Source organism: Dipodomys spectabilis, unplaced genomic scaffold (genome assembly GCF_019054845.1).
Source record: "Dipodomys spectabilis isolate Male_0828 unplaced genomic scaffold, ASM1905484v1 ptg000289l, whole genome shotgun sequence".
Lineage (NCBI taxonomy): Eukaryota > Metazoa > Chordata > Mammalia > Rodentia > Heteromyidae > Dipodomys > Dipodomys spectabilis.
The window spans coordinates 5292763-5319431 of NW_024870966.1; the positions used below are offsets into that span (position 1 = coordinate 5292763).

General features: G+C 39.8%; 1 protein-coding gene across 3 annotated transcripts in view; it reads left to right on the forward strand.

The window, feature by feature from the left end:
* Zranb1 (zinc finger RANBP2-type containing 1) overlaps positions 1-26669 on the forward strand; it is a 65860-nt gene that overhangs the window by 20912 nt on the left and 18279 nt on the right. For 2 of the 3 annotated variants that reach the window (XM_042701317.1, XM_042701318.1), the window contains 2 exons: positions 667-1517; positions 22149-22336. In XM_042701317.1, coding sequence (XP_042557251.1) covers positions 667-1517; positions 22149-22336 — 1039 coding nt within the window. Of the gene's footprint in view, positions 1-663; positions 1518-22148; positions 22337-26669 lie in introns of all 3 variants that reach the window. The other variant, XM_042701319.1, reaches the window with a different exon arrangement.

Below are 26669 nucleotides of genomic sequence, written 5' to 3' on the forward strand. Positions count from 1 at the left end.
TCTGTCTATTTTATTTTTTCCCAAGTGATAGTATTCTTTTTGTGCTCCCCATTGAAGTAGATTTTTGAGAATACAAAATATCATGGAATGATTTCTCTTTCATAAGATTACTTTGTTGTTAATTGAAATGATTACTCTTTTGCATCTTTGCCCGTGCTAAATAAAAACAGTGAATAATTAGCACCTTTAAGCTGCTTTACTCTCTTAGCAAGACTAATAGAGATGACTGATCTTCTGAATCCACGAACCTGGATTGTATAAACTATATCGCTTGTAATTTGAGAAGATATTATTTGGTTTGTGTTCTTTCAGTTCTCTTTGAGGCTTTTTCACTATTGGATACTTTTCGAAATAGATGTTATTACTTATTGTAGTGTTTAAAATAGTGACATCCCTTCCTTTCAGTCTCCTTCCTTAGAACAAATGTTCCTTTGTCTCCTACCTATTACCATTGTATTCCAAAGTAAAATTTCATTGAATCCTGAAATCTAAGAATTTTCTTTGGGAGTTTATCTCTATTATCTCTATGGCAATTCAAAAGAAATGTAGAATAATTTAGTGGGAAATCTTAAATGCATTGTTTGGGCATATTTATTGTTTGGGGATATTTTTAGAGGTGGAATTATGTAGCTACTCTGTTAATAATGATATCCTAATTGTTTATAGCTTCCTGCCTGGCATAACTCACTTGAAGAAGTGCACAATGTCAGAACGTGGAATTAAGTGGGCTTGTGAATATTGTACGTATGAAAACTGGCCATCTGCAATCAAGTGTACTATGTGTCGTGCCCAAAGACCCAGTGGAACAATTATTACTGAAGATCCATTTAAAAGTGGTTCCAGTGATGTTGGTAGAGATTGGGATCCTTCTAGTACTGAAGGAGGAAGTAGTCCTTTGATATGTCCAGATTCCAGTGCAAGACCAAGGGTTAAATCTTCATACAGTATGGAAAATGCAAATAAGTGGTCATGCCACATGTGCACATATTTGAACTGGCCAAGAGCAATCAGATGCACCCAGTGTTTATCCCAACGTAGGACCCGGAGTCCCACAGAATCTCCTCAATCCTCAGGATCTGGCTCAAGACCAGTTGCTTTTTCTGTTGATCCTTGCGAGGAATACAATGATAGGAATAAACTGAATGCAAGGACCCAGCATTGGACCTGTTCTATTTGCACATATGAAAACTGGGCCAAGGCTAAAAAATGTGTTGTTTGTGATCATCCCAGACCTAATAACATTGAAGCAATAGAGCTGGCAGAGACTGAAGAGGCTTCTTCAATAATAAATGAGCAAGACAGAGCTCGATGGAGGGGAAGCTGCAGTAGTGGTAATAGCCAAAGAAGATCACCTCCCACTACAAAACGAGACTCTGAAGTGAAAATGGATTTTCAGAGGATTGAACTGGCAGGTGCTGTTGGCAGCAAGGAGGAACTTGAAGTGGACTTCAAAAAACTAAAGCAAATTAAAAACAGGATGAAAAAGACTGATTGGCTATTCCTCAATGCCTGTGTGGGTAAGTTTCTGTTTCCTGCAGTTTTTGAATGAGAGTGGAAAAGGTCATGCATGAAAATGACATGCGGCTGGGTGCTGTGCTTCACATGGAATCCTAGCTACTTGGGAGGTGGAGATTGGAAGGATTGTGGTTTGAAGCTGCCTGGGCAAAGTGTTCTTGAGACCCCCATCTCAACTAGGTATTGTGTCATGGCATGTACTGCTCCTTCCAGTCATGCAAGAGGCTGAAATCAGGAGGATCTCAGATTGGATCTCAGGTTGCCCAGGGTAAGATGACAACCTACTTCAAAAACAATGAGAGCAAAAATGGCTGGAGGCCTGGCTCAAGCAGTAGGGTGCCTGCATAACAAGCACAAAACCCTGAGTTGAGGGCCAGGAAGGTAGCTCAGTGGTAGAGCGCTTGCCTTGCATGCATGAGGCCCTGGGTTCGATTCCTCAGCACCACATAAGCAAAAAGAAAAAGGCTGGAAGTGGTGCTGTGGTTCAAGTGGTAGAGTGCTAGCCTTGAGCTGAAGAGCTGAGGGACAGTGCTCAGGCCCAGAGTTCAGGCCCCACGACTGGAACCCCCCCCCCCAAAAAAAAAAAACAAAAACCAAACAACCCTGAGTTGAAACTTCTAGTACTTGCAAAAAAAAATACCCAACAAAAACCCTGAAAATATGTAAAAGAAGTCAGTATTATTTACTATGGAATTCCTTTACCACAATAGCTATACTCTTAAGTTTGTATGTGTGAGAATCTGTATGTGTGACCTTGTCAGCTTTGTACTAAATTGTCTATTTATATATTTCCATCAGCAAGGGAATGAAAACTTTAAAGCCATTTTTTATGTATCTGTGGAAAAGTATATACCTGGAGTTAAAAACTTGTCCTCTTCTTGTAACAAGATGTTACTGAGGAGCACCAGCTGCTGTTTCTGAGTGTTGGTAAACAGTGTGAGCATCTTGTGATGAGAGAGGCTTTAGTCATATGTTAAAAATATCACAAAAATATGTGACTCCAAGAAGTCGAACAGAGTATTGACCTTGAAAATGCTGATATCTGAATATGAAAGTTAGTAAATATTTGTAAACTTCATGGGACTGTTTTCATATAGCCAGATGATCCTATAGTTCAAATTATGATATATGTATGTTGTGTTTTTAGTGCTTTCCTAAGGAAATTTATAATATTGGGCCAGTTATTAGTTAAGTGCTGCTGAAGGGCAGAGACACATGGCAGCAGAAATTCTTTCCAGTTATTGGCCTAGTGAGAATTAACCATTTGTTACATAATTCACAAAAACAGTTGAGTCTTTAAGTTTTTTTTATTAAAAAATTGTTATTATATGATGATGTAAAAAGGGATTACTATTTCATAAGTGAAATAATGAGTACATTTCTTTTTGGACAGTGTGACCCCTTCACAGTTTCCCAGATTTACCCTCCCTTCCCCACCTACAAGTTGTATAGTGTCTGAGTACCACTGCTGCATTCATCCAAGTTTATTTTTCTAGTAGATTTAGATGTTTGAATTTTAATTTTGATAAGGTGCTTACTTTGACATTCACTTTTGCTAAGAATATATTGAGTGATTAGTGAGGTTAGACTTTGAGAAGAATAGGTGAGCTGTAAATGTGACTTATTTTCCTTTCTAGTACTAATTTATTTACCTTTGGATACAGCCCCAGAAATATAGAGGTGATAACTGTATGAACATGTTAGTCCTACAAATTGGTCTCAAGAAATGTTTTTTTAAATTTTAGTTTTGTTCAGACAAAAAATAGCCCAGCAGATGAGTCCCTCTGAAGAGTTTTTAGTGGCACTTACCAAGTGTTCTCATTTTCTCCTCACTTGAGGACTAGTGGGGGAAATAAACTGAGCCACGTTCTGTCGTCCTTATTTCCTACCTGTTTGCTGGGGTTTGGGGTGGGGCGACAGTGCCAAAAATGTGACATCAAAAAGTGCAATCTGGGAATGAGAGTGAGGATGATAAAGGAGAAAGTATGAGTTTAAATTTGGTTTTCCAGAATGTGTGTTTTGTCATGCCAGGTTTTCAGCTAGATCTAGGTCAGTGCTTACCATAGATTGCTCTTCTTCTTGAGTAGAGGGTGTTGTGCCTAAGAGAATACACAGTGCTACCTAATTAATAGTGTTTTTGTCCTTTTGTTACACTGAATTAGTTGCCATGTAAAATTGCATTTTCATTCATGACTCAAGTTGGTCTTTTGAAAGACACAGGATTCAAATAAGACTTAAAATTGAAATTAAATCTACGCTTTAACTTTTATATCTAAGCCCCAGCTCATGTGCAGCTGCCTGTTTCAGTGAGGTAAAAATGGAAATTGTCTCTTTCAAGTCTATTATCACACAGATTCTCATCTTGGTTGGTGACTGGTAACAAATTCATTGTTTTGTATATGCCAGAAGCCTTTGTCATCATTTATTTTCATTTCTTTGTCTCCATTTCTATTTGTCTGAAAATCCTGTTGACTCTATTTTCATAATATATTCAGAATCTGCTTCTTACCACCCTGATCCAAACCAAGTCTGTCTCTTCCTTTCTGTACCTTACAGTTGGCTCTTAACATAAGAACTATAATAGGAGTTCTGTTTAGAACCCTCTAGCATGGAAGTATCACTCAGAACAAAGCTGAAGTTCTTCTAAGATTCTATAAGGTCACCCTCACATGTTTGCCTCTGAATTCATCTGCTGTAAGCTTTAGCTCTTTCTTTCTACTCTACCACCTTTTTTTTTTTCCCCTACTGATAAGCCTCAAAGCCTTTCCTTTCCATTATCCTCTCCAGGTGTAGAGTTTGCTAAAGATTAGCCTTCTTTAGTTCTTATCTCAAATAATGCTTTCTTTACTGGGCCCTTGTAACTGCTGTATTTGAAATTTCATTTGAGTCCTATAGCCACTGCTTCTAGTTTTAATTTGCTTTACCACCTTTGTCACTTTCTAATAAGCTTATTCATCTTGCTCTTATTATTCATGTTTTCTCCTGAAATTTAAGCTTTTTGAGGGTTAGGAATTTTATCTGTGTTGAAAATCATCAGAATATATAAACTAGGGGTGGGAATGTTGCTTAATGTGGCAGAGTGCTTGCATGCATGAAGCCTTGGGTTCGATTCCTCAGTACCACATAACCAGAAAAAGCTGGATGTGGCACTGTGGCTAGAGTACTACTAGTCTTGAGCAAAAGAAGCTCAGGGACAGTGCCCAGCCCTGAGGTCAAGCCCCAGACCTGGCAAAAAAAAAGAAAAAAGAAAAAAAATATAGACTAAGCATAATTTATATTATGTTGAATGTAAGTTATGAGTTCTTTTTGTTTAACATTGGAAAAAAAAATCCTGAACTAAAGTCAGCTTTGTAGCTGTTGAAACAGGAATGAGGAAGGTTGAATTTTTTTTTTTTTGGGTCCAGTCACTGGGCCTGAACTCTGGGCCTGGGCGCTGTCCCTCAGCTCTTCAGCTCAAGGCTAGCGCTCTACCACTTGAGCCACCTTCCCAGCCCCTGGAAGGTTGAATTTTTTATACAACTTTTCTACATAGAAATGCCTTCCTATCAGGCAGTCAAGACTTATTAGATCAAGCAGTGAATGCACCATTTTAGAAATGTTTCTGGTCAACAGATCTTAATCCTGCTCCTCAGATGGATTTTTAGATTCTTTTTTTTTTTTTTTTGGTCGGTCGTGGGGCTTGAACTCTGGGCCTGGGCGCTGTCCCTCAGCTCTTCAGCTCAAGGCGAGCGCACTACCACTTGAGCTACAGCGCCACCCGGTTTTCTGGTGGTTTATTGGAGATAGGAATCTCACGGTCTCTCCTGCCCAGGCTGGCTTTGAACCGCAATCCTCAGATCTCAGCCTCCTGAGTAGCTAGGATTACAGGCGTGAGCCACCAGTGCCGGGCTGGATTTTTAGATTCTTTGCCATCCATCCATCTCTCTCTCTCTCTCTCTCTCTCTCTCTCTCTCCCCCTCATCCATCCATCCATCCATCCATCCATCCATCCATCCATCCATCCATCCATCCATCCATCCATCCATCCATCCATCTAATCATTCTCTTGCTTAGTCTGTGGCTTGAGTTTAGAGCCTGGGTGCAGTCTCTGAGGTTTTTTTGCTCAAGGCCAGCACTCTAGCACTTGAGCCACAGCACCACTTTTGGCTTTTTGCTGGTTAATTGAAGATAAGATTCTTACGGTTTTTCTGCCCTGGCTGGCTCCTCAATCTTCAGATCTCATTCAGTAGCTGGGGTTACAGTCATAGGCACTTGTGCCCAGCTTGAATTTTTCTTTTTTGATGCCAATACTGGGGCTTGAACTCAGGGGCTGGGAGCTGTTCCTGAGCTCTTTTTGCTCAAGGCTAGCGCTCTACCTCTTTGAGCCAAGTTCTACTTCCAGTTTTCTAGTGGTTAATTGAGATTAAGTCTCACAGACTTTCCTGCCTGGGCTGGCTTTGAACTGTGATCCTCAGACCACAGCCTACTGAGTAGCTAGGATTGCAGACATGAGTTACCAGCACCCAGCTACTTCCAAATGTTTGCTGGTGAATTGGAGAGTCCCACTGATGTTTCTGTCCAGGGCATGGCTTTGAACCATGAGTCTCAGATTTCAGCCTCCTGAGTAGCTAGGGTTAGAAATGTGTCTTCAGCTCCTGGTTGGATTTTTTTAGGCTGGACCTACTCTGCTTTGCCCTGGCTGTCAGGGAGAGCTAAGATAAAATGTGGCTTAGTCTTACTGACAAAGAGGCCTTTGTTTTTCACCAAGTAGTGTATGGGTATGAAAATTCTGAAGTCAGGTTTCTTTCTTTTCTTCATTTTTTCTAGTTTTACTAATGACAATGTTTGTTTTTCCTTTTTTTTGTGTATGTGATACAGGGGTTTGAACTCAGGGCCTCATACTTTCAAGGCAAGTACTTTACCAGTTGAGCCATGCTTCCATCCCTTTTTTGCTTTTATTATTTTTGGATAAGATCTTGTTTTTTATTTTCTCTAGCCAATTTGGACCTGATCTTCCTATTCATGCTTCCCATGGAGTTGGGATAACAGGCCTGTGCCTCTGTGTCCAGCTATTCATTGAATAAGGTTGAATTAGGTTGTGTCTTGTGAGCTTTTTGCCTGGGCTGGCTACAAACCATGATCCTCCCAATCTTAGCTTCTCCAGTAACTAGGGTTACATGTGTGAGCTACCGTGCCTGAATCTCTTTTCCTTTTCTTTTTTTTTTTTTTTGAGACTGGGTCTTGCTTCGTTGCCAGGCTGGCATGAGGCTAATGTCCTCCTGCATCAGCCTCTCAAATGTGCCGCTGTACCCAGCTGTGTCAATACTTGATTAAAAATACTGTGCATATTCTGTATTTGTTTTATCAGATTTTTTTCATGAAGACATTTCATTCAGTTACTATATCGTGCCTGTAACTTTTGTCTTTTTTTGGTGGGGGCAATACCAGGATTTTAATTCAGAGCTTTGTACTTATTTACTCAGCAGGGTGCCACTGCTGAGCTATGCCTCTAGGTGGTGGTTGTATGGTTAGTTGAAATAGGGTTTTACTTTTTGCTTGGGCTGGCTCCTTAATATTCCTGTTTTCTGCTCCCACCATAGCTAAGATGACAGTCTCCTGAAACTTTTTATTTTTTTGGCCTGGTCTGTCCTCAAGTTGCAGTCCTTGTGATCTCAACCTCCTGAGTAGCTAGGATTACAGGCATGAGCCAGTGCTCAGCTTCCAGGTTGGCATTATGTCACTTTTTAATTCCAGTATTGGGGATCTTGCTTATGTTAGAAAAGTCTCTGTTTTGTCTTGTGCAAGATCTTGCTGGGGAGGAAGGGAAGGAGTTGAAATCTGGGTGAGGGTGCCAGTGATTCACACTTGGCAGATACTTGGAAGATCACTTTTGAAAGCAGCTTGGACAACAGAAAAGTCTGTGAGACTCCATCTCTAGTGAATCATCAAAATGTTGGAGTAGAGGTATGGCTCAAGTACAGGGGCAAGCATGAGACTTGAGTTCAAACCTCAGGATTGTTCACTCTCTACAAAAAGCCATTTAGGTTAGGGTTTTTTTTGTATTATAAAGGTCATGTACAGAGGGGTTACAGTAACATAAATCAGGTAGGGTACATTTCTTTTTGCACAGTGTCTCCCCTTCCCTTGCTCTCTCTCAGTTTCCCCCCCCCCTTCACCACCTATAAGTTGTATAGCTCATTCTCAGCATAGTGTCTACTGAGTACCAATGCTGCATTTGTTCACCCTTTGTCCCTCCATTTCTGTTCCTCTCCTTAACCACCCCCCAAGACAGATAATAAGAAAACCAAAAGGAAAAATCCTTTTGTTTCCATTTCTTAGAGTTCATTTAGATAAATATTATTTTATGTGATCAGAAGCACATGGGGATTGCATCTTTGTATTTAGGTTAGTTTATGAGTGATTGTAGTACTATGAACTGTACACCTGATTATTGGGTGATTTTTTTTTTTTAAATGTCAGAAAAAAATGAATTTTGTTTTTTGACATATTTAATTTAGATATATTTAAGACAACTTTGGCTGATTTTTTTTTCTTTTAGTTCTTTAAAGTATTTCTAGAAGACTAATTCAAGTGATACAGTATTTGTACAGTAAATGTGGGTGCTTTGTCTTAATTTATTTTCTTAAATCCTAGCTACTCAGGCAAGAGCTAAAGATCATGATTTGAAGCCAGGCTAGGCAGAAAGCTCCATGAGACTCTTAGCTACAATTACCCAGCAAAAAGCAGAAAGTGGAAGTGTGGTTCAAGTGGTAGAATGCCAGCTTTGAGTGAAAAAGCCAAGCAAGCATACAAAACCTCAGTACTCACACACACAGTCATGGTACACCAAAAGGATTTTATTTTCTGTCACATGAAAAAAGCAGATGTGTGCCTCAGAAGGTGCTTGGTATACATACTTTTTATTATTGCTGTTGTTTACATAGTGTTAGGCTGGCCTTAAACTTTTGCCTTAGCCTTCTAAGTGTTGGGATTACTGGTGTGGGTTAGAATTCCTGGCTGTTTTTGTTTTTGTTTTTTTAAATCTTTAAAGAACTCGGGATATATAAATTGTTCAAGAAAAATACAAATGCTTTCTATTTTCAAGTTCAGTACTTGCTGGCTTTAAACAGTGATTGCTTCACAGTTATATTTATGAAGCCCAAAAGTTTTGTATCTTAAAAAAAACACAATGAGATGGGTAGCATCCAAATCCACTACTTTTCTTTTTTCTTTCTTTCTTTTTTTTTTTTTTTGCCAATCCTGGGATTGAACTCAGGGCCTAGGCACATTGTCCCTGAACCTCTCTGTGCTCAAGCCTAGCACTCTACCACTTGAACCACAATGCCACTTGTGACTTTTTGTGTTTATGTGGTACTGAGGAATTGAACCTAGGGCTTCACGCATGCTAGGCAAGCACTCTACCACTAAGCCACATTCCCAGCCCCTCGACTTGTCTTTCTTGGAGTTTCATTTCCCTGTACATCTCTTTGGGCCTTTTGTGATTGATATGATTAGCCCAGTGAAGACCCATACTGAATTTCTGACCATCTCTGTTTTAAGATATAAAGTTTATATTGTTGTAAGTCAGTATATTTGCAGTAAATTTTAGGGCAGCAATAGGAATACAATTCCAATAGCAATATTCATTTTAAGAAAAAAATAATTTTACAAGTTAATTAATTTTTTTTTTAACTAAATCAGGACCAGTTCTCAGAGAGAGGGTTTAGAGTTACTGTCTCGCTATGCAATGAAAGAGTTCACGCAGAGGCTGACTGTGAAATAGCCGTGCTGCTCTTCTTTCCAGCTAAGTGTGGCAGAGGTTTCTTTTCTGCCAGAGAACTAGCACTAAATTGAAAGGGCATAGTTGCTAGAACTTTGTAAAATTTGATTCCTGTGAATGTTTCGTTTTTAGTTTTGATTTATATATATATATGTATTTTACATTTTTTATTGTTTTTATAACAGTGATGTACAGAAAGGTTACAGTCACGTAAGTCAGGGAAAGAGTACATTTCTTCTTGGTCAGTGACTCCTTCCCTCACTCTCTCCCAGTTTGTTCTTCCTGTCCCACTCAGTTTTACACTTTTTTTTTTTTTTTGGTCATGGGCTTAAACACAGGACCTGAGTATTATACTTGAGCTTTTTTTGCTCAAGACTAGTACTCTACCACTTTAAGTCACAGCACCATGTCCAGTTTTCTGGTGGTTAACTAGAGATAAGAGTCTCACAGACTTTTTCCTGCCTGGTTTGGCTTTCAACTGCAATCCTCAGACTTTAGCCTTCTGAGTAGTAGCTAGGATTACAGGCATGAGCCACTGGTGCCCAGCTGGTTTTACCTTTTTTTTTTTTTGGAATAAAAACATTTTATCTGTATTTAGAATCACACATAAGTTGCCTTTAAGTTTTGCCTTTTTTAAGGTAGCTAAATCTCTTGTCTATATGTAGCGGATCCAGTGTTAGGTCACATAATTTGAACATGGTGTGTGTGTGTGTATGTGTGTGTGTGTAATTTGAACATGGTGTGTGTGTGTGTGTGTGTGTGTGTGTGTGTGTGTGTGTGGAAGGGGGAGAGGGAAAGACAGAGACAGAGAGAGATTTCTGTACTATTTGTTCTTCTTTGCTTGGGTTGGCCTATTTTCAGCCTGGTATATGGCAGCAGTTTTTGGCAATCTATTTTCTGTCTTTAGAAGTTTTTGTCCTGTGGAATTATGTTACAATCATCATTACTTCCACATTGTTTGCTCAGAAGCAGATTTTGTTTGTTTGTTTGTTTTAACGTCATTTTTATTTTTATTTTTTTTTTTGTCGGTTGTGGGGCTTGAACTCTGGGCCTGGGCGCTGTCCCTCAGCTCTTCAGCTCAGGGCGAGCGCTCTACCACTTGAGCTACAGCGCCACTTCCGGTTTTCTGGTGATTTATTGGAGATAGGAGTCTCACGGTCTCTCCTGCCCGGGCTGGCTTTGAACCGTAATCCTCAGATCTCAGCCTCCTGAGTAGCTAGGATTACAGGCGTGAGCCACCAGCGCCCGGCTAACGTCATTTTTAAGAGAGCATCTCTGGAAATTTAGGTAGGAAGTTAGGGATTTTTTTTAACATGTTAGATTACAATTTTTGATTTTATATTGATACTAGACCGGAAAGACACTCTTTTCTGATGTAGTATCTTGTGTGTGTGTGTGTGTTTTTAATGCATTACTTTACATATGAATGAAGGCAGAAAAGGCTTCAGATCTTATGAATAGCTTTTTTTTGACAAAAATGGGCTAAGTGAAAATATCCTATTAAACGCTTTTAATAGAATCCAGAATATACAAACTCTTGTAGCAAATCTTTGGCACTGTATCCATAAAAGGATAGCAAGCGGCTGAGAACGCTGGCGATTGCTTCCTTGTATGTCCCTACTTAACTGATGGAAATGTTATGTGGGATGTGTGTCTGTAAAAACTCATCCTTTGCTTTATTCACATTCTTTCTGCTATATTTACGTTCTATCCAATGAGGTTCATATTAGCAGGTAGTAGAATTCTTTTTAGCATTTATGATAAGCAATTTTATTCAAGTAATTTGGTCTTGTGTTTAAAGGTTTAAGGATTTCTTATGGTGATTTTTGGAACTGGATACAAAATAGTAATTTTTTTTTTTTTTGGGGTCCAGTCGTGGGGCCTGAACTCTGGGCCTGGGCACTATTCCTCAGCTCTTCGGCTCAAGGCTAGCGCTCTACCACCTGAGCCACAGCGCCACTTCCGGCTTTTTTTCTTTTTGCTTATGTGGTGCTGAGGAATCGAACCCAGGGCTTCAGGCATGCAAGGCAAGCGCTCTACCACTGAGCCACCTTCCCAGCCCCACAAAATAGTATTACTTTAAAATACTATTTTAAAGTAAGCTGAACTTTCATCAATATAAGTACATTTTCATAAAATACAAATATTGTCTGGGGAGAACACACGCTTTTTTCCTCTTATCCTTTTATTGTTAATTGATTCTGGTCAGTTTAGTCTGGTATGTGAAAGTATTTCTTGGTGTACCTAGGTTTTTTAAAAAGAGCATCCAGGGGCTGGGAATGTGGCTTAGTGATAGAGTGTTTGCCTTGCAAGCATGAAGCCCTGGTTTCGATTCCTCAGTACCACATATATAGGAAAGGCCTACAAGTGGTGCTGTGGCTCAAGTGCTAGCCTTGAGCAAAAGAATGTTTTTTGTTTTTTTTTTACAAATTAAAGTAATACTTAAAATTTTATTTCAGCTTATATGTACAATTTGTTTAAATTGCTGACATAAACCTGTTTAATCCAAAAAACAAATGTGAAAAATGTGAATTACTTCTACCAAAGAAAGAACAAATTGGTATAGCCTATCCAAAAATCTTCCACTAGTCTCTTCAGAAGATCTAACTGTAGTTCAAGCACAAGTTGGATGTCTTTTTATCCTTCAGGCTGTAAGAGATTTTCAGATTTAAATTATTTATTTATTTTTTATTTTATTTTTTTTTTTGGTTGGTCGTGGGGCTTGAACTCTGGGCCTGAGCGCTGTCCCTGCGCTCTTCAGCTCATTGAGCAAAAGAATTTGCTCAGGGACAGTGCCCAGGCCCTGAGTTCAAGTTCCACAACCGGCCAATAAAAAATAAAAAGAGCATCCAGGAAAAGTGGGTTTTAGTCAGTTAAATAGATGGTGGCAGACACAACCTGTGAACTACTCTTGTGGTTGCTTTTGGTATGTCTGAGAAGTAATTTCTGGCTCTCAGAAGCGATTGATTATATAGACTTGCATACCAGTAATGTGCACCTCCTGTGAAAAAGGAAGTAGGATCTGGTGATTCTTGTTTTGTGATACTGAATTATAATTACTGATTTAAAGACTTTTCTTTTTTGAAGGTATTAACTGAAAACACTAAGGCAATATAGGATGTGCTAAAACCCAAAATATTGGTCTGAAATAGAAAAATAAATCCTTAAAAAGCCTTATAAAAAGTTATGTATATTATAGAGTAAAAACTAAGTGTGCATCATTGAATTACCTGCAGTAGTTCTCTTTCTATTCTCATTAACCTTAGTCTTGTATAGCCAATTGGTTTGTTAACCATCAGTGTTTATTTCTAAAAGTTTCATGTTCTGTATAAAAGTTGCAAGTGTAAATACACTGAATGCAGCATACCTGTGCCAGTCATGATTACTTTGTTACCTTCCTTCTCTACTGAGTAAACATTTGAGTAGATGCAGACATAGGAAACATGTCTTGGTATTTACCAATATGGAGGATGTTTTCCCTACCTGAGCACATTATCTAATTATACAGGAATGAGACAGTCAGAGTTTATATTTTGTTTCACCAGTTGTTTCAGTGACTGCCTAGCCTCAGATTCGTTTATCAGTGTAAGGCAGTGTCTGTTTTTTTTTTTTTTTTTGGTACTAGGGTTTGAACTGAGGCCTTTTTGTACTTGGCTTCCTTGCTCTGCTGTCACTCTTTCCCCGTAAGCCATACCTCTAGATTTTTTTTTTGGTTTAAAAAAAGGTGTATTTTTAAATTTTGCTATCTTTAGTCATAAAAAGAAGGATTTATTTTTTAGTATACCAGCATTAAAGTAAAGAGAAATGGTTTTAAATAGGGACAGACATTTCTTATTCCCCATGTAGGAAATCGGGGTTAAAGACTCCAGCTCTGCTTTTTTGCTGGTTATTTTGGAGATAGAGTTTTGGACTTTGCTGTGGGGCTGGCTTTGAATCTCTATCCTCTGGATGTCAGCCTTCTGCATAGCTATGATGACAGGCAAGAACCACCAGAGCTCAGCTTGCTTTTTTTTTGGATGGGTCATCAGGGCCTGGGCACTGTCCTGACCTCTTTTGCTCAAGGCTACTGCTCTGCCACTTTCAGCCACAGTAGTACTTCTGGTTTTTGAGTGGTTAATTGGAGATAAGAATCTCACAGGGATTTTTCTGCCTGGGCTGGCTTCAAACTGTGATCTTCAGATCTGTCTTCTTGAGTAGGCTAGATTACAGGTGTGAGTTACTGGTGCCTGGACTCAGTTTGCTATTTTTTATTTATTTATTTATTTATTTATTTTTGTGACATTAATGTTTTTGGAGAATCTAGTTTTGCAGAATAATTCTCAGTTTGGAGGATTGGTTTAGATTCAATTCGCTTTTTAAATGATATTTTTTATTTAAGTAGTTGTATAAAGGAGTTACCATTCCACAAATGTTTATGAGTACAATGCATCTTGATTGGTGTCAGCTCTTTCATTATTCTCCCTCATCCCACCCAACCTAACCCTTCCCTTCAATTTTCTTAATTTTTTAAAACGTTCATTGAATATTAGGATTGCAATCTTTCTCCCCCTCTTCCCTTCTTCATTTTTCTACCCTCCTTTCCTCGACACCCTTTCCCCCTCCTACCTTTCAAGTGCCAAATTTCTGGTATTCATTTTGTTGTGTTAGATTTAGATTTAGATTAGATTTAGATTTTCTAAGGAATTACACTGTTTGAATTCTCCCCTGAAAACACCATACTTTGGTTAATACATTTGTGTACAACTCCATATGTGCTTACTTGTATAGATCCAGTTTGCACATATGAGAGAACTCATGGCGTCTTTTTTTCTCTCTGGGTCTGATTCACTTCACTTAACATAATTTTTTTCAGGTCCATCCAATTCTTTTCGGTGATATAATATCATTCTTCCTAATGGATGAATAAAATTCCTCTGTGTATACGTTCCATTCTGTTTTCTGTGAATTCCACCTCTAATGAACCACATGAATGAAATCATATAGTATTTGACTTTTTTAGCACAGTGTCTATGTCATAACATATGCCAGAATTTGCTTTCTTTTAATAACTGAGCAATCATTGTATGGATGCAGTATGTTTTATGTGTTTGTAATTGGACATATGTCTTGTTTCACCAAATTTAGACATTTGTACTGGTTTTAGTAATATGAAGGGCTAGTTTTTTTGTTGCTGTTAAATAGCAAAAGCAAGTATATGCATTACAGGATAGAGACAGGAAAAGCTATTAAAATGAAATAATAGCTTTTAGTATCACTATAGAACATCTAGATTTTTTGCACTTTTATTTGCTTTATATAGTTGGAATGCTTATTTTTATAAAACTTATATTTTGGATTAAAAATGTTTTCATCTTTTTAAATGTTATAAAAGGCGATGCTGAGAAAGGGTTATTGTTTCATAAGTCATGTAATACTGGGTACTGTTTCATAAGTCAGGTAAAAGGGTACTGTCTCAAGTCAGGTAATAGGGTACTGTCTCATTAGTCAGGTAATACTGGTTACTGTTTCATAATTCAGGTAATACTGAGTATCTTTTTGGACAGTGGCACCCTTTCTCTTGGTCTCTCCCAGTTTTTCCCTCCTCTGTCCACAATTTGTATAGTTCATTTTCAGCAGTATCTACTGACTTCCAGGGCTACCTTTGTTCACCCTTTGTGCTCCCCCCCCCCCCCCCCCCAGATAAATGAAGAAACAGATAAAAAAGAAAAGAATACTCCTCTTGTTTCCATTTTCCTGGAGTTTATTAGGTTAAGTACTATTTTATTTGATCGAGGCAGAGATAGGCATTGCACCTTTGTGTTTATCTCCTAAGTATACTCCTTTTTTCTTACTTTGTTTGAATCCCTAGAGTCTTGTATATTTTATTATGTATTTCAGATCTGGCTTCAGTATATGAAAGAGAACAAGAGCTGTTTGTCTCTGAGCTTGGCTTACCTCACTTAACATGATTTGTTCTAGGTCTATCCAGTTCTCTGCAAATGATATAATATTCTTTCTAATGGCTGCGTAGAATTCTATTTTGTATAGATACCACATTTTTTAAAAATCTATTCATCTATTGTAGGGCATCTGGGCTGTTTCTGTAACTTGGCTATTGTGAGTGGTACAACAATGAATATGAATGTGCAAGTGTCTATGCTATCCTGGCACACAGTGCTCTGGGTAGATGCTCAGAGTGGTATGGCAGGGTGTAGGGAAGATCTTTATTTAGTTTTTTTGAGGAACCTCCATACCACTGCCCAGAGTGGTAATTTACATTTCCACCAACAGGGTCCCTTTTTCTCCACATCCCTGCCAGCATTTATTGTTCTTCAAATTCATGTTGGTGGCCAATCTGAGGTGAGGTAGATTTGATTTGGATTTCCTTTATGGCCAGGGATGGTGAGTATTTCTTCATATGTTTCTTTACCATTCTTACTACTTCCTCAGAGAAGTCTCTCCTTAGTTCCTTTGCCCATTTAGTGATTGGTTTATTGGCTTTGGGAAGGGTTAGTTTCTTGAGTTCCTTATATATTTTGGGTGTTAGGCCTTTGTTGGATGTATTGTTGATAAAGCTCTTCTCCTAGTGGTTGTCTTTCTAGTTGAGTACGTCCTTTGGTGTGCAGAAACTTCTTATTTTGATGTAATCCCATTTGTCAAGTCTTTCTCTTATCTGCTGTGCCCCAGGGACTCTTTCCAAAAAGTTTCTACTTAGGCCTGTGAGTTCTAGCGTTTTTCCTACTCCCTTGTACAGCAATTTCAAAGTTTCAGGTCTGACATTGAAGTCTTGACTCAGTTTAAGTTGATATTAGTGCATGGTGACAAACAGGGATCCACTTTTAGTTTTCTGCATGTGGATGCCAACGTTTCCCAACACCAGTTATTGAAGAGGTTGTCTCCCCCGCCCCTGCATATCTTTGGCTCCCTTATTAAATATCAGATAACTGTTAAGTGTATGGTTTTATTTCTGGATCTTCTAGTCTCTTCTCTTTGACTGAATAGTTTGATTTTGGTCATTTGAACTTGTTAATTTTCTGTAACCCATGAAATGTCTTTGGGCCTCTCTCTGGCCATTTGTCACAGAGGACTTGGTTATGTGTTCTTTTAATCCTTCCATCCTTATGAAAGCATTTTTTCAGTTCGGTATCTATCCATTCTTTGGGATATATATTTTTGCAACAGTTGGTTTGTTACCTGTTTGTTCGAAGATATAAGGAGTTAAGAACTCAGAAGCATAAACTGTATTTGACATAATTTGTCATAATAATTAGAACACTTAAAAGGCCTTTGAGACTATTTGATTTCCTTATCTCATTAAATCTTTTCTGAAGAAGATATATTAATAAATGTGAGAATAGTGAATAGAAGCTAGACTTGAAAGCTTACTGTTCTATAACATTCTTCTAGGAATAGAAATGGTAGATTAAAATAATTTTTAAACAAGACTTTGTTATGTAACTTTGGCTGGCCTTGAATTTATAATCCTCTTGTGTTGGCCTCCCAAGTCTTGGGATTTTTGGGGTCCACAACAGTGTGGCTTAACTTGTTGCCATTGGTTTTGCTGTGAAAAATACAGCGAGAGCTCAAACTGTTTCTGGGGTTCTCTGTGACTGTGCCTCTTTGAAAACTTAACACTTAAGTATTATTTGGGCCCTGGTAGCTCATGCCTGTAAATCCAAACTACTCAAGAGGTTGCGATCTGGAGGATCCTGGCCCAAAGCCAGCCTGGGGAGAAAACTGCTTACAGTTCCATCTCCAAAATAATCAGGAAAAAGCCTGGCCAGAAGCATTGTTTGAGTTGTAGAGTGCCAGCTGAGCAAGCAAGCATGAGGCCTTGAGTTCAGACCCCAGTACTATTTCCTCAGAACTGTTTCTCCCCCAAGTATTAAGGACATTTTATATTTAAAAGTAGTTTGAGTATTGAGTATTCCCATAGATACTTAGGCCCAGGACCATGATTAAGCTAGATTTGGGATATTAAATTTTTTTTTTGCTGGGTATATAGTTTCTCTTTCATATGCGAAAGAATGCTGAGTGCTACCTAGACATAGCAGGCTGCATCTGCATCTTTCTACTGACCATAGTATAGAACATTCTGAACATTAGCACTTAAAACTAACTTTTCTCTTTAAGGGTTCCTGAAATTGTGCCTGCAGACTCCAGGTCCACCCTGTCCCCACAGCATAAAGCATGCTGTGATGTCACAGCTACCATAGAACTCCAGGGTAGTGTTGAGCTGGCCCATGTGGGCTCAGGTAAGTCCTGGCTTTATTTTTTACCATTTGGCATTCTTTTCAAAGTTAGTTACCATATGATTTATGTAATAAAGGAATAGAAGGCAAAACTTTGAAAACTGTGCCATATATGGGGGAAAAATAAGTCTGTTTTCTAAACATCTATGAGCCAGCTCCATATGCTAACCAACGGAGTTCCATCGTAGCTGTGAAGTCCCCAGGGAGCTATCGGCCTTGGCCTAGCTTAGGGTACAACATGAATCTCTGCTGCTGCCACCTCTTTTACCCCCCCCCCCCCTTTTTTTCTTGCTAGCAATACATAATAACGTATTTTTCATTTATTTGTGTTTAAAGTATACCTACATTTTCCTTTATAATTTTGTATCACGAATTACTTGTGTATTTTTGAATGTATAACTATTGCAGGTTAGTTTTACACAGCTAATCAGAGTGCTTTCAATTGTCTTTTTATTTGTCTTCGTAGCATGAAGGGGAGGGAGACAGAATGTATAAGTTAAATGAAATATATGTTAAATTTAAAAAATACAAAGAGAAAGGGGGTGAGAGGCATTATGAGAGGTCAGTGACCTACAGAGAAGGTAGGGCCTCTCTCTACTGGAACATCATCATTGTTCCCTGGACTTTGTTCTATAAAACGAAGTGTTAGTTAGTCCTTGCACTTACTTGCCTCTCCCTCCCTCCCAGCTTTTTTTTTTTGGTCAGCCGTGGGGCCTGAACTCTGGGTCTGAGCGCTGTCCCTCAGCTCTTCAGCTCAAAGCTAGTGCTCTACCACTTGAGCCACAGTGCCACTTCTGGCATTTTCTGTTTATGTGGTGCTGAGGAATTGAACCCAGGGCCTCATGCATGCAAGGCAAGCATTCTACCACTGAGCCACCTTCCCAGCCCCGACATTTACTAGTTTTTGTAGTTGAAATTCACCAGTCTCTGAAACTATGAGCTCTTACAGTTAATGAGAAAATAGAATTATATATTCCCAAAACATTAGATAGAAGGTATTTTAAAGGCTTGTGCCTTTACTGCTTATGAATTGTATGTGATCATAGGCTTCCTTCGTGCTGGGAAGAGCAGTCTGTTCCTCCTCAGTTCCTACCTTCTCCGTCTTCTGGGGCGTGGGCAGCATAGCCTTTCTACAGCTTAATGGTGCACATGGGGTAGGAGAGAAGAATTCAGAATTTTTGGTAATTTGCATTAGATTAAATAGAATTCTTGTGTGTGTGTGTGTGTGTGTGTGTGTGTGTGTGTGTGTCTTAGATTTATTGAGACTCGTATACCACACAGTCCAACATTTGAAGTTCTATTTGTTTTTTGTTTTTGTCAGTTGTGGGGCTTGAACTTAGGGCCTCTTTGTGCTCAAGGCTAACGCACTACCACTTGTGCCACAGTGCCACTTGCAATTTGAGTGGTTAATTGGAAATATGAGTCTCATGGAGACTTTTTTGCCTGGGTTGGCTTCAAACCATGATCCTTAGATCTCAGCCTTCTGAGTAGCTAGGATTATAGATGTGACCACTGCTACCCTGCTTGAAGTTCTGTTTTTAAAAAGCCCTTACTATGAAGACATAACAGGAGATATTGTAAGTCATAATTCTAAAGTATAGTTGCAAATTTTGTTGAATTGTTTAATTCACAAACCAGTACCCCACCCTCTACTCATTGTGCTTAATTAGCTTCGTGTGTGTGTGTGTGTGTGTGTGTGTGTCATTGTGCTTAATTAGCTTCGTGTGTGTGTGTGTGTGTGTGTGTGTGTGTGTGCGCGCGCGCGCGCGCGTGCATGTGCCAGTATTGGGGCTTAAACTTAAGGCATTTTGTTCTTGCTCCACTTTGTTGCTCAAAGCTATCACTACACTTTGAACCATCTATCCAACTCTGGCTTTTTTCCCTTCATTAATTGGAGTTAAGAGCCTAGTGGATTTGTCTGCCCTTACTGGCTTCAAATTGTGATCTTCAGACTTCAACTTTCTGAGTAGCTAGGATTATAGGTGTGAGCTACCAGTGCTTGTCAGTTAATTTCTAATTTCAAAAAATCCATCAAAGAGAGAGAAGAAGTGAATCCTTAAGAATTTTAAAGATACTTCTAGACTTATCCATTGAGTTAGCTAAAATAGTAAAGATGGAAACTTAGTAGTTCTTCTCTTTGTCCAATCCAAAGAAGGAAGTTCTTTGGTATTTAGCTGTGGTCACTTCAAATTTGTCTTTCAAATTAAAAAGTATATTTAGAAATTGTATATATGTACATACATATACACATGTGTCTACATGCATATTTACCATGCATATCTTTGTCTTTTCAAGTAAATTGCTCAAACTCTTGAGGTTAGGTGTTTTTAGAATATTTTGTCTACAATACACAGCTTTTATAAATAGACGAATAGGTATTAACTAAAAGATGTTGTGCTGCATGCACTTGAAATGGCTTTATTTCCTCCTCCTCCCATGTGGGGTCAAACCCAAGGTCTTGCAAATGCTAGGAAAGTACCCTACCACTGAGCTGTTTGCCACCAGCTCTGGCTCTGCCGATCTTGGTGCTGAAGGGAGAAGTAGCTGCCTTTATACATAATACTGCAGAAACAAAAGGGCATGGGATAGGCACACTTTTAAATAAAGTAAGCAACATTCAATTATTCAAAAATTGTATTCGAAAACACTTAACTGTTTAAACAAACTAAGCAGAGATTTTAGAGTTTTTTTTGTACTTGAACATAATTAGAAACAACCCTCTTGAACCACAGGTGACTTTGAATTCAATTAGCACTTAATGTTCTGTTCTCCCTGTCTCACGCCAGCTTTACTGTGTTTCAGCTCGAACTACTTTTGGGGCATTGTTCTTTTAAGTCTGTTTAGAAGCCTTCTATGTATAAAGTGGGATAGGGATGGGATTTAGAACTGAACTTAAACTTGTGTATATGTAGCAAGGAATGTATTAACCCTACATTACTGGAAAAAAAAACACAACAAAACAACCAGAACTCTTTTGTTATTGTGATGAGGAGTGAGAGAGCTCTTGCTGAGCTTCAGTGAGAAGCTGAGTGTGCTAAGGAAGTACGCGTGTGTGCTAGGCAAGGGCTCCACCAGAGCTGTCTGCTCCAGAATTGTGAGGTGAAGGGTCTTACTATATTGTTCAGGCTGTTCTCAAAACTCTTGGGTTTATGAAATCCTGACACAGCCTTCCAAGTGCTGGGGCTATAGGCTTACATTGTCATACCTGGTTTTCTCATGAGTGGTTTTTTTTTTGTTGTTGTTTTTTTTTTTTTGGGTTCGGTCGTGGGGCCTGAACTCAGCCTGCGCGCTGTCCCTCAGCTCTTCAGTTCAAGGCTAGCGCTCTACCACTTGAGCCACAGCGCCACTTCCAGCTTTTTTTCTTTTTGCTTATGTGGTGCTGAGGAATCGAACCCAGGGCCTCATGCATGCAAGGCAAGCGCTCTACCACTGAGCTACCGTCCCAGCCCCTCTCATGAGTTTTTAACCTGAAAAACTTTTTGTCTGTGCTTTGAGAAAAAGGATCTAAACTTACAGGAAGTATCTGTGATCCTAGAGTTTGCAGGATTTTGGAGCTGATCTTTTATGGCTCACAGATGTAATTAAAATTGAAGAACTCTTTGAGTATGGAAGTCGTGTTTTTACTGTCCTGTCTCACGTTCAGTATTATGCTTTTTGTGTCATGAACATTCAGTGAATATGAGACTTACCAGGTTCAAGCTGCATTTTTATAGTAAAGAGAAACACTTAAACTATTTGTCCTTTGCTAAATTGGAAGTCTCTAATTTACATTTTCATTTTTGACAAGGCTTTGTTATCCACACTGTACTTTACTGTATATTAGTAAATACAGTTATTGTCTTAACATTAATCTTAAGATGAATATGATGCGTTGGTGGGAATGCAAAGGTCTTTATGGACAATTTGATACTGATTTGTTTGTGAAGTTTTATCTTAGCATTCAAAGTCATCTTTAACAGTCTTTTTTCTTTAACAGTCTTCCTTTCCTTTTCTGAGAATAGTCTTACCCAGGCTAGCCTTGAACTTGCTGACTTTAAACTTGGGATCCTCCTGCCTCCGCCTCCTAAGTTCAGGTGTTACTACATGTGCCACTATGCCCAGCTGTTTATTAATCTTTCTTAATGGGCATAAGGAAGCTTTGGCTATGAGATATGCTGAAATCAAAACATTGCCAACCTTTTTTTTTTTTTTTTTCTTTTTACACTAACAATGGTTTAAATTGCTCTAAGTTATTTGTAACTAGCAGTATAGAAAGCTTAGCATTGACTGGAAGCACATGTGTGTCTCCTCAGTTTCTGCAGCCGGATGAGTGCGGGACCACCACAAAGACTATGAAGCCCAGTTCTCATACTAGGTTGCTGGTCTTTGCTTTACTTACTATATCCTAATAGTTCTTCTAAACCCCAGCAAAACATGAAGCCAGCTATGATGGTAAGGTAAGTACTTAACGCAGTTCTAGTTGTGGAATGTTTGAAAATGTAGGGAAATGCTAATTTTCCTTATATTCTCTAGGACTTTAAATGATGCCCCAGGATCCTGGAAGCACAAAGAAACACATAAGGAGTTTGGAGTCACTGTTGTAGGTTTGTGCCTATTAAAGAAAAATAGAATTAAATACTCTTCTATTTTGATGCTTGTTTTAGGGGTTGTAGAAGGTGATTTAGGGGCCATAGAAGCTTATAAGTCATCAGGAGGAGATATTGCACGTCAGCTCACTGCAGATGAAGTACGCTTGCTGAATCGCCCTTCTGCCTTTGATGTTGGCTATACCCTGGTACACTTGGCTATACGTTTTCAGAGGCAGGATATGCTAGCAATATTGCTTACAGAGGTGAGTGTGGCATTTTAGTTAAATGTTCTTTTATATCAAAGAAATGTCTTCTTTAGTTTTCATTTTTAATGTTACAGTGTTCTCCAGACAGTTGGGAAATTTTGCAGATGCACCTCCCCCCCCCCCCCCCCCTTTCAAAATCAGCTTATATTGGAGATTGTAAAAGTATGTGTTTTTTAAGGCTTCCTGCCTGCCTGCCTGCCTGCCTTTCTTTCCTTTCTTCTTTCTTGCCTTTATTTTCCTCCTTTTGAGATGAGATATTGCGTTGTTGTTCAGGCTGGCCTCCCAACTCCTTAGGGAGACTCCTGAGTAGCTGGAACTACAGATGCACCTACCTATTGTCCCTATCAGTATGTGGTTTTACTTTATTTTTCTTTTACTTTGGGGCCTTAACTCAGGGCCTTGCACTTACTGGGCAGATGTTCTACCACTAAAAGCCCTCAGCTATTTATCTGTTTTTGTTTTTGACAGTACTGGATTAGAACCTCACACTCAGTAGGCAGGTGCTTTAGCACTGGAGCCACTGTGCAAGGCTGCGCCTCCTCCCTGCCTTTGCTTTTTGTTTGGGCCACCTAGACTATGGTCTTCCTTTTGTGCTCCTCTGCGTCACTGGGGTGACTGGCACATGGTGCTGTGTCCAGTCATTATGTTTCTAATGCAGATGGAATGATAGGCATGGGCTACCACACTCAGTCATTGGTTAAGAGTCTTAGGACTTTGTTTTGCTTGAGGTGGTCTTAAACTGTGATCTCTGCTGCTTAAGTAGCTGTGATTATAGGCTTGTGCCATTGTGCCTTGCTCAGTTTTCCTTTTGGTTTTTAGAAAGTGTCTTGCTTTTGTCTGGGCCAGCTTTGGACTGCAGTCCTCCTGCCTGTGCCCCAGTTTAGCTAGATTATGAACTGAAACGTCCATTCCTTGCTTGTTTGTTGAGATGGGGTCTTGGCTAACTTTTTCTCCCAAGTTGACCTCTACCTGTGATCTTCCTTGTCTGTCCGTGGTCTTCTTGATCTTTGCCTCTCAAGTAACTGGGATTATACTCATGGTCTATCATACCTGGTCAGCGTATATATGCTTTTTAATTTTTTTGGCCAGTCCTGGGGCTTGAACTCAGGGCCTGGGTGCTGTCCCTGAGCCTCTTTGTGCTGAAGGCTAGTGCTCTAGCACTTGAGCCACAGTGCCACTTCAGGCTTTTTCTGAGTAGTTTATTGGAGATAAGATTCTCACGGACTTTACTGCCTGGGCTTGCTTCCTCAAATCTCAGCCTCCTGAGTAGCTAGGATTACAGGCATGAGCTACCAGTGCCCTTCCATATATGCTTTTAAAACAGGAATTGGCTTCAGTATTTAAATCGTCATGTTTGATTTGTTCTTTAGTTATTCATCTAAAATATTGTGTACCTATATTATGTGTTAGGCAGTGTGTTGGAGGATAGAATTGTGAAGGTGTTGGCTTTTCCTTTTTTTTTTGTCGGTTGTTGGGCTTGAACTCTGGGCTTGGGCACTGTCCCTGTGCTCTTCAGCTCAAAGTGAGCGCTCTACCCCTTGAGCCATAGAGCCACTTCCAGTTTTCTAGTGGTTTATTGGAGATATGAGTCTCACGGACTTTCCTGCTGGGGCTGGCTTTGAACCGTGATCCTCAGATCTTAGCCTCCCGAGTAGCTAGGATTGTAGGCGTGAGCCACCAGCACCCAGCTTGGCTCTTCCTTAGTGAGTCTTGGGAAAAGTAGAGAAATAAATAGGTGATTCTGTTCAGTGTATGTCTTGATAAATGCAAGTGCTAGGTCTGTGCTCTAGAGCAGGTAGTTTTTGCTAATTTCTGAGGGAGTAGGAATTAGCTAGGTAAAGTGGGTTGGAAGAGAAAAGCCATGGAAACCATAAATTCAAAAGGAAAGGATCATGGTATTTATGGTGAATTCAGAGACTTGGAAGCAACCTACCATGATTGAGTGATGATTGGGACATGAGAGGAGGTGTGAAAGCTGAACTGGTGCTGGTCATGAGCGCTCTTGTCTTTTGAAGCATGGGAAAGTTCCTGTGAGGGCAGTAAAGGTGAAGATTATTCTGAGGGCACTCCTTCCTGTCTCAAAGTGTTTTGAGGTTACTTCGAAGGCACTGAAAGGTTTAGATACAGGAGCAAGACAGGGAAAGAACAGATTGCTCTTAGCTGCTATTTGAGAGGATCAAGCCTGGTTAGAAAGGCTGGCCAGAACTCTTAGTAGGACTTTGGCCCTAGAAATGGAGAGAAGCAGGGTGATAGAAGAGATTACGGAGTCTTCAGGTGATAGATTGGTTATGGGTGTAAGCATTATGCCCACCTTTGGTCCCTAGCTTTACCCAGACCTGAGTTCCTCCCTGCCCTGGAGTCCTGCCATCCAGCTGGCCCCTCCCTCTCCACCCAGTCCACCTGAGCTCCCATCTACCTCACTTCCTACCCCTCAGACCCTGCTGCTACCTAGATAGTGGAGGTTGTCATGTGCTCTCTCTCCTGGGGAAATATGGCGCCTCTAATAAACCTTGTAATAGTCTTTCTCCTGTGCCTGCCTGCCTCCACATGGTCCCCTGGGATGGATGTGACAGATCCTTTCAGTGGAGAGTGATGTTAAGATATGGATCCATGTTTATTCTGAGGTTTCTGGCTTAGGTATATATGGCAAGTGACAATATAAATGAAGCGTTCTTCATTATCAAAGTATTTTGATTATAACTGACTTATCAAAGTAATTTTTGTAGTGATAGGAGAAATAGAATAAAAGTAGAGTCAGATCAATTATGCATTCAAATTTTGTCAGTACACATCTTCTATATATACTTACAAGCAGTTATTAAGATTTATCAGTATTTGGGGATCATCACATAGAGGGTAATACAGGGCATGTTTTTAAATGGAGGTCAGAAAACATTCAGGTTACGTGAAAATGTGATTTCAGTTGCCAGCCATTGTGTTCACTTTGTTAAGATTCCTGTGACTTGGGGGAAAGAGGCTAGACTGAGAGGAAAGTAGAAGATTAGGGATGTTGATAGCCATGAGGAAACAGCAGGCAGGCTTACTGAGTATAAAGGAGAAGGACACTAGTGACAGGGAGCAATGTGAGTAGAGGGGTCAGATGTCAGTAATGGGGATAGAACAGTGATACGTGTTTCTGGTGCTGCATTAGTGCCATGATGCCCAGTTATATTGTGTGGTGGTGTAGTTGGTGGTTTCAGAAGATGGGATAGAGAAACTAACTGTGGCTGAGAGGTTGGGGGATCAGGCCTTGAATGCTACTGCTTACTTAGTAGGTTGAGATCTAAGGATCACATTTCTTTTTTTTTTGTTTGTTTTTTTGTTTTTGTTTTTGGGTCCAGTCATGGGGCCTGAACTCTGGGCCTGGGCGCTGTCCCTCAGCTTTTCAGCTCAAGGATAGGGCTCTACCACTTGAGCCACAGCGCCACTTCCAGCTTTTTTCTTTTTGCTTATGTGGTGCTGAGGAATCGAACCCAGGGCCTCGTGCATGCAAGGTAAGTGCTCTACCACTGAGCCACCTTCCCAGCCCAGGATCACATTTCTTTTCTTTCTTTTCTTTTTTTTTTTTTTTTCTTGTCGGTAATGGGGCTTGAACTCTAGGCGTGGACGCTGTCCCTCAGCTCTTCAGCTCAAGACGAGCGCTTTACCACTTGAGCTACAGTGCCACTTCTGGTTTCTGGTGGTTTATTGGAGATAAAAGTCTCACGGTCTTTCCTGCCCGGGCTGGCTTTGAACCATGATCCTCAGATCTCAGCCTCCTGAATAGCTAGGATTACAGGCGTGAGCCACCAGCGCCCAGCTTGAGGATCACATTTCTAAGTTAGCCTGGGCATGCAAGTCTGTGAGACTCTTTATCTCTAATGAATCACACACACACACACACAAAAAATCCACAAAGAAACTGGAAGTGTGGCTCAAGTGGTGTATAGGCCAGCCTTGAGCAGAAAAGCTAAGGGACAGAACCCAGGTCCTGAGTTCAGGTCCCAGTACCAACGTGAAAAGCAAAACAAAAAGTGACTTTGAACTAGTGTTAGTGTGTAGAGCATCCATTGGCTTCCTTCAGGCCAGTGAGTGGTCCCTGGACTGAAAGGAATCTAGTGATTCATAGTAGAATGATTACTAGAACACTTACTGTTTATGGCCATGCCACAGATTACCTGATTACTCAGCATCTTAAGACCACAGATATTTGTTACTTCAAATAGTTTGGAAGGGTCAGGAATTTAGGAAAGGCTGACCTGAATTTTTTGGGCCAAGGTTTTAGGGAGGTTACAGTTAAGCTGTGTCTACCAGGGTTCTAGAGTCAGGAAGCTCGGCTGAGCTTCCTCAG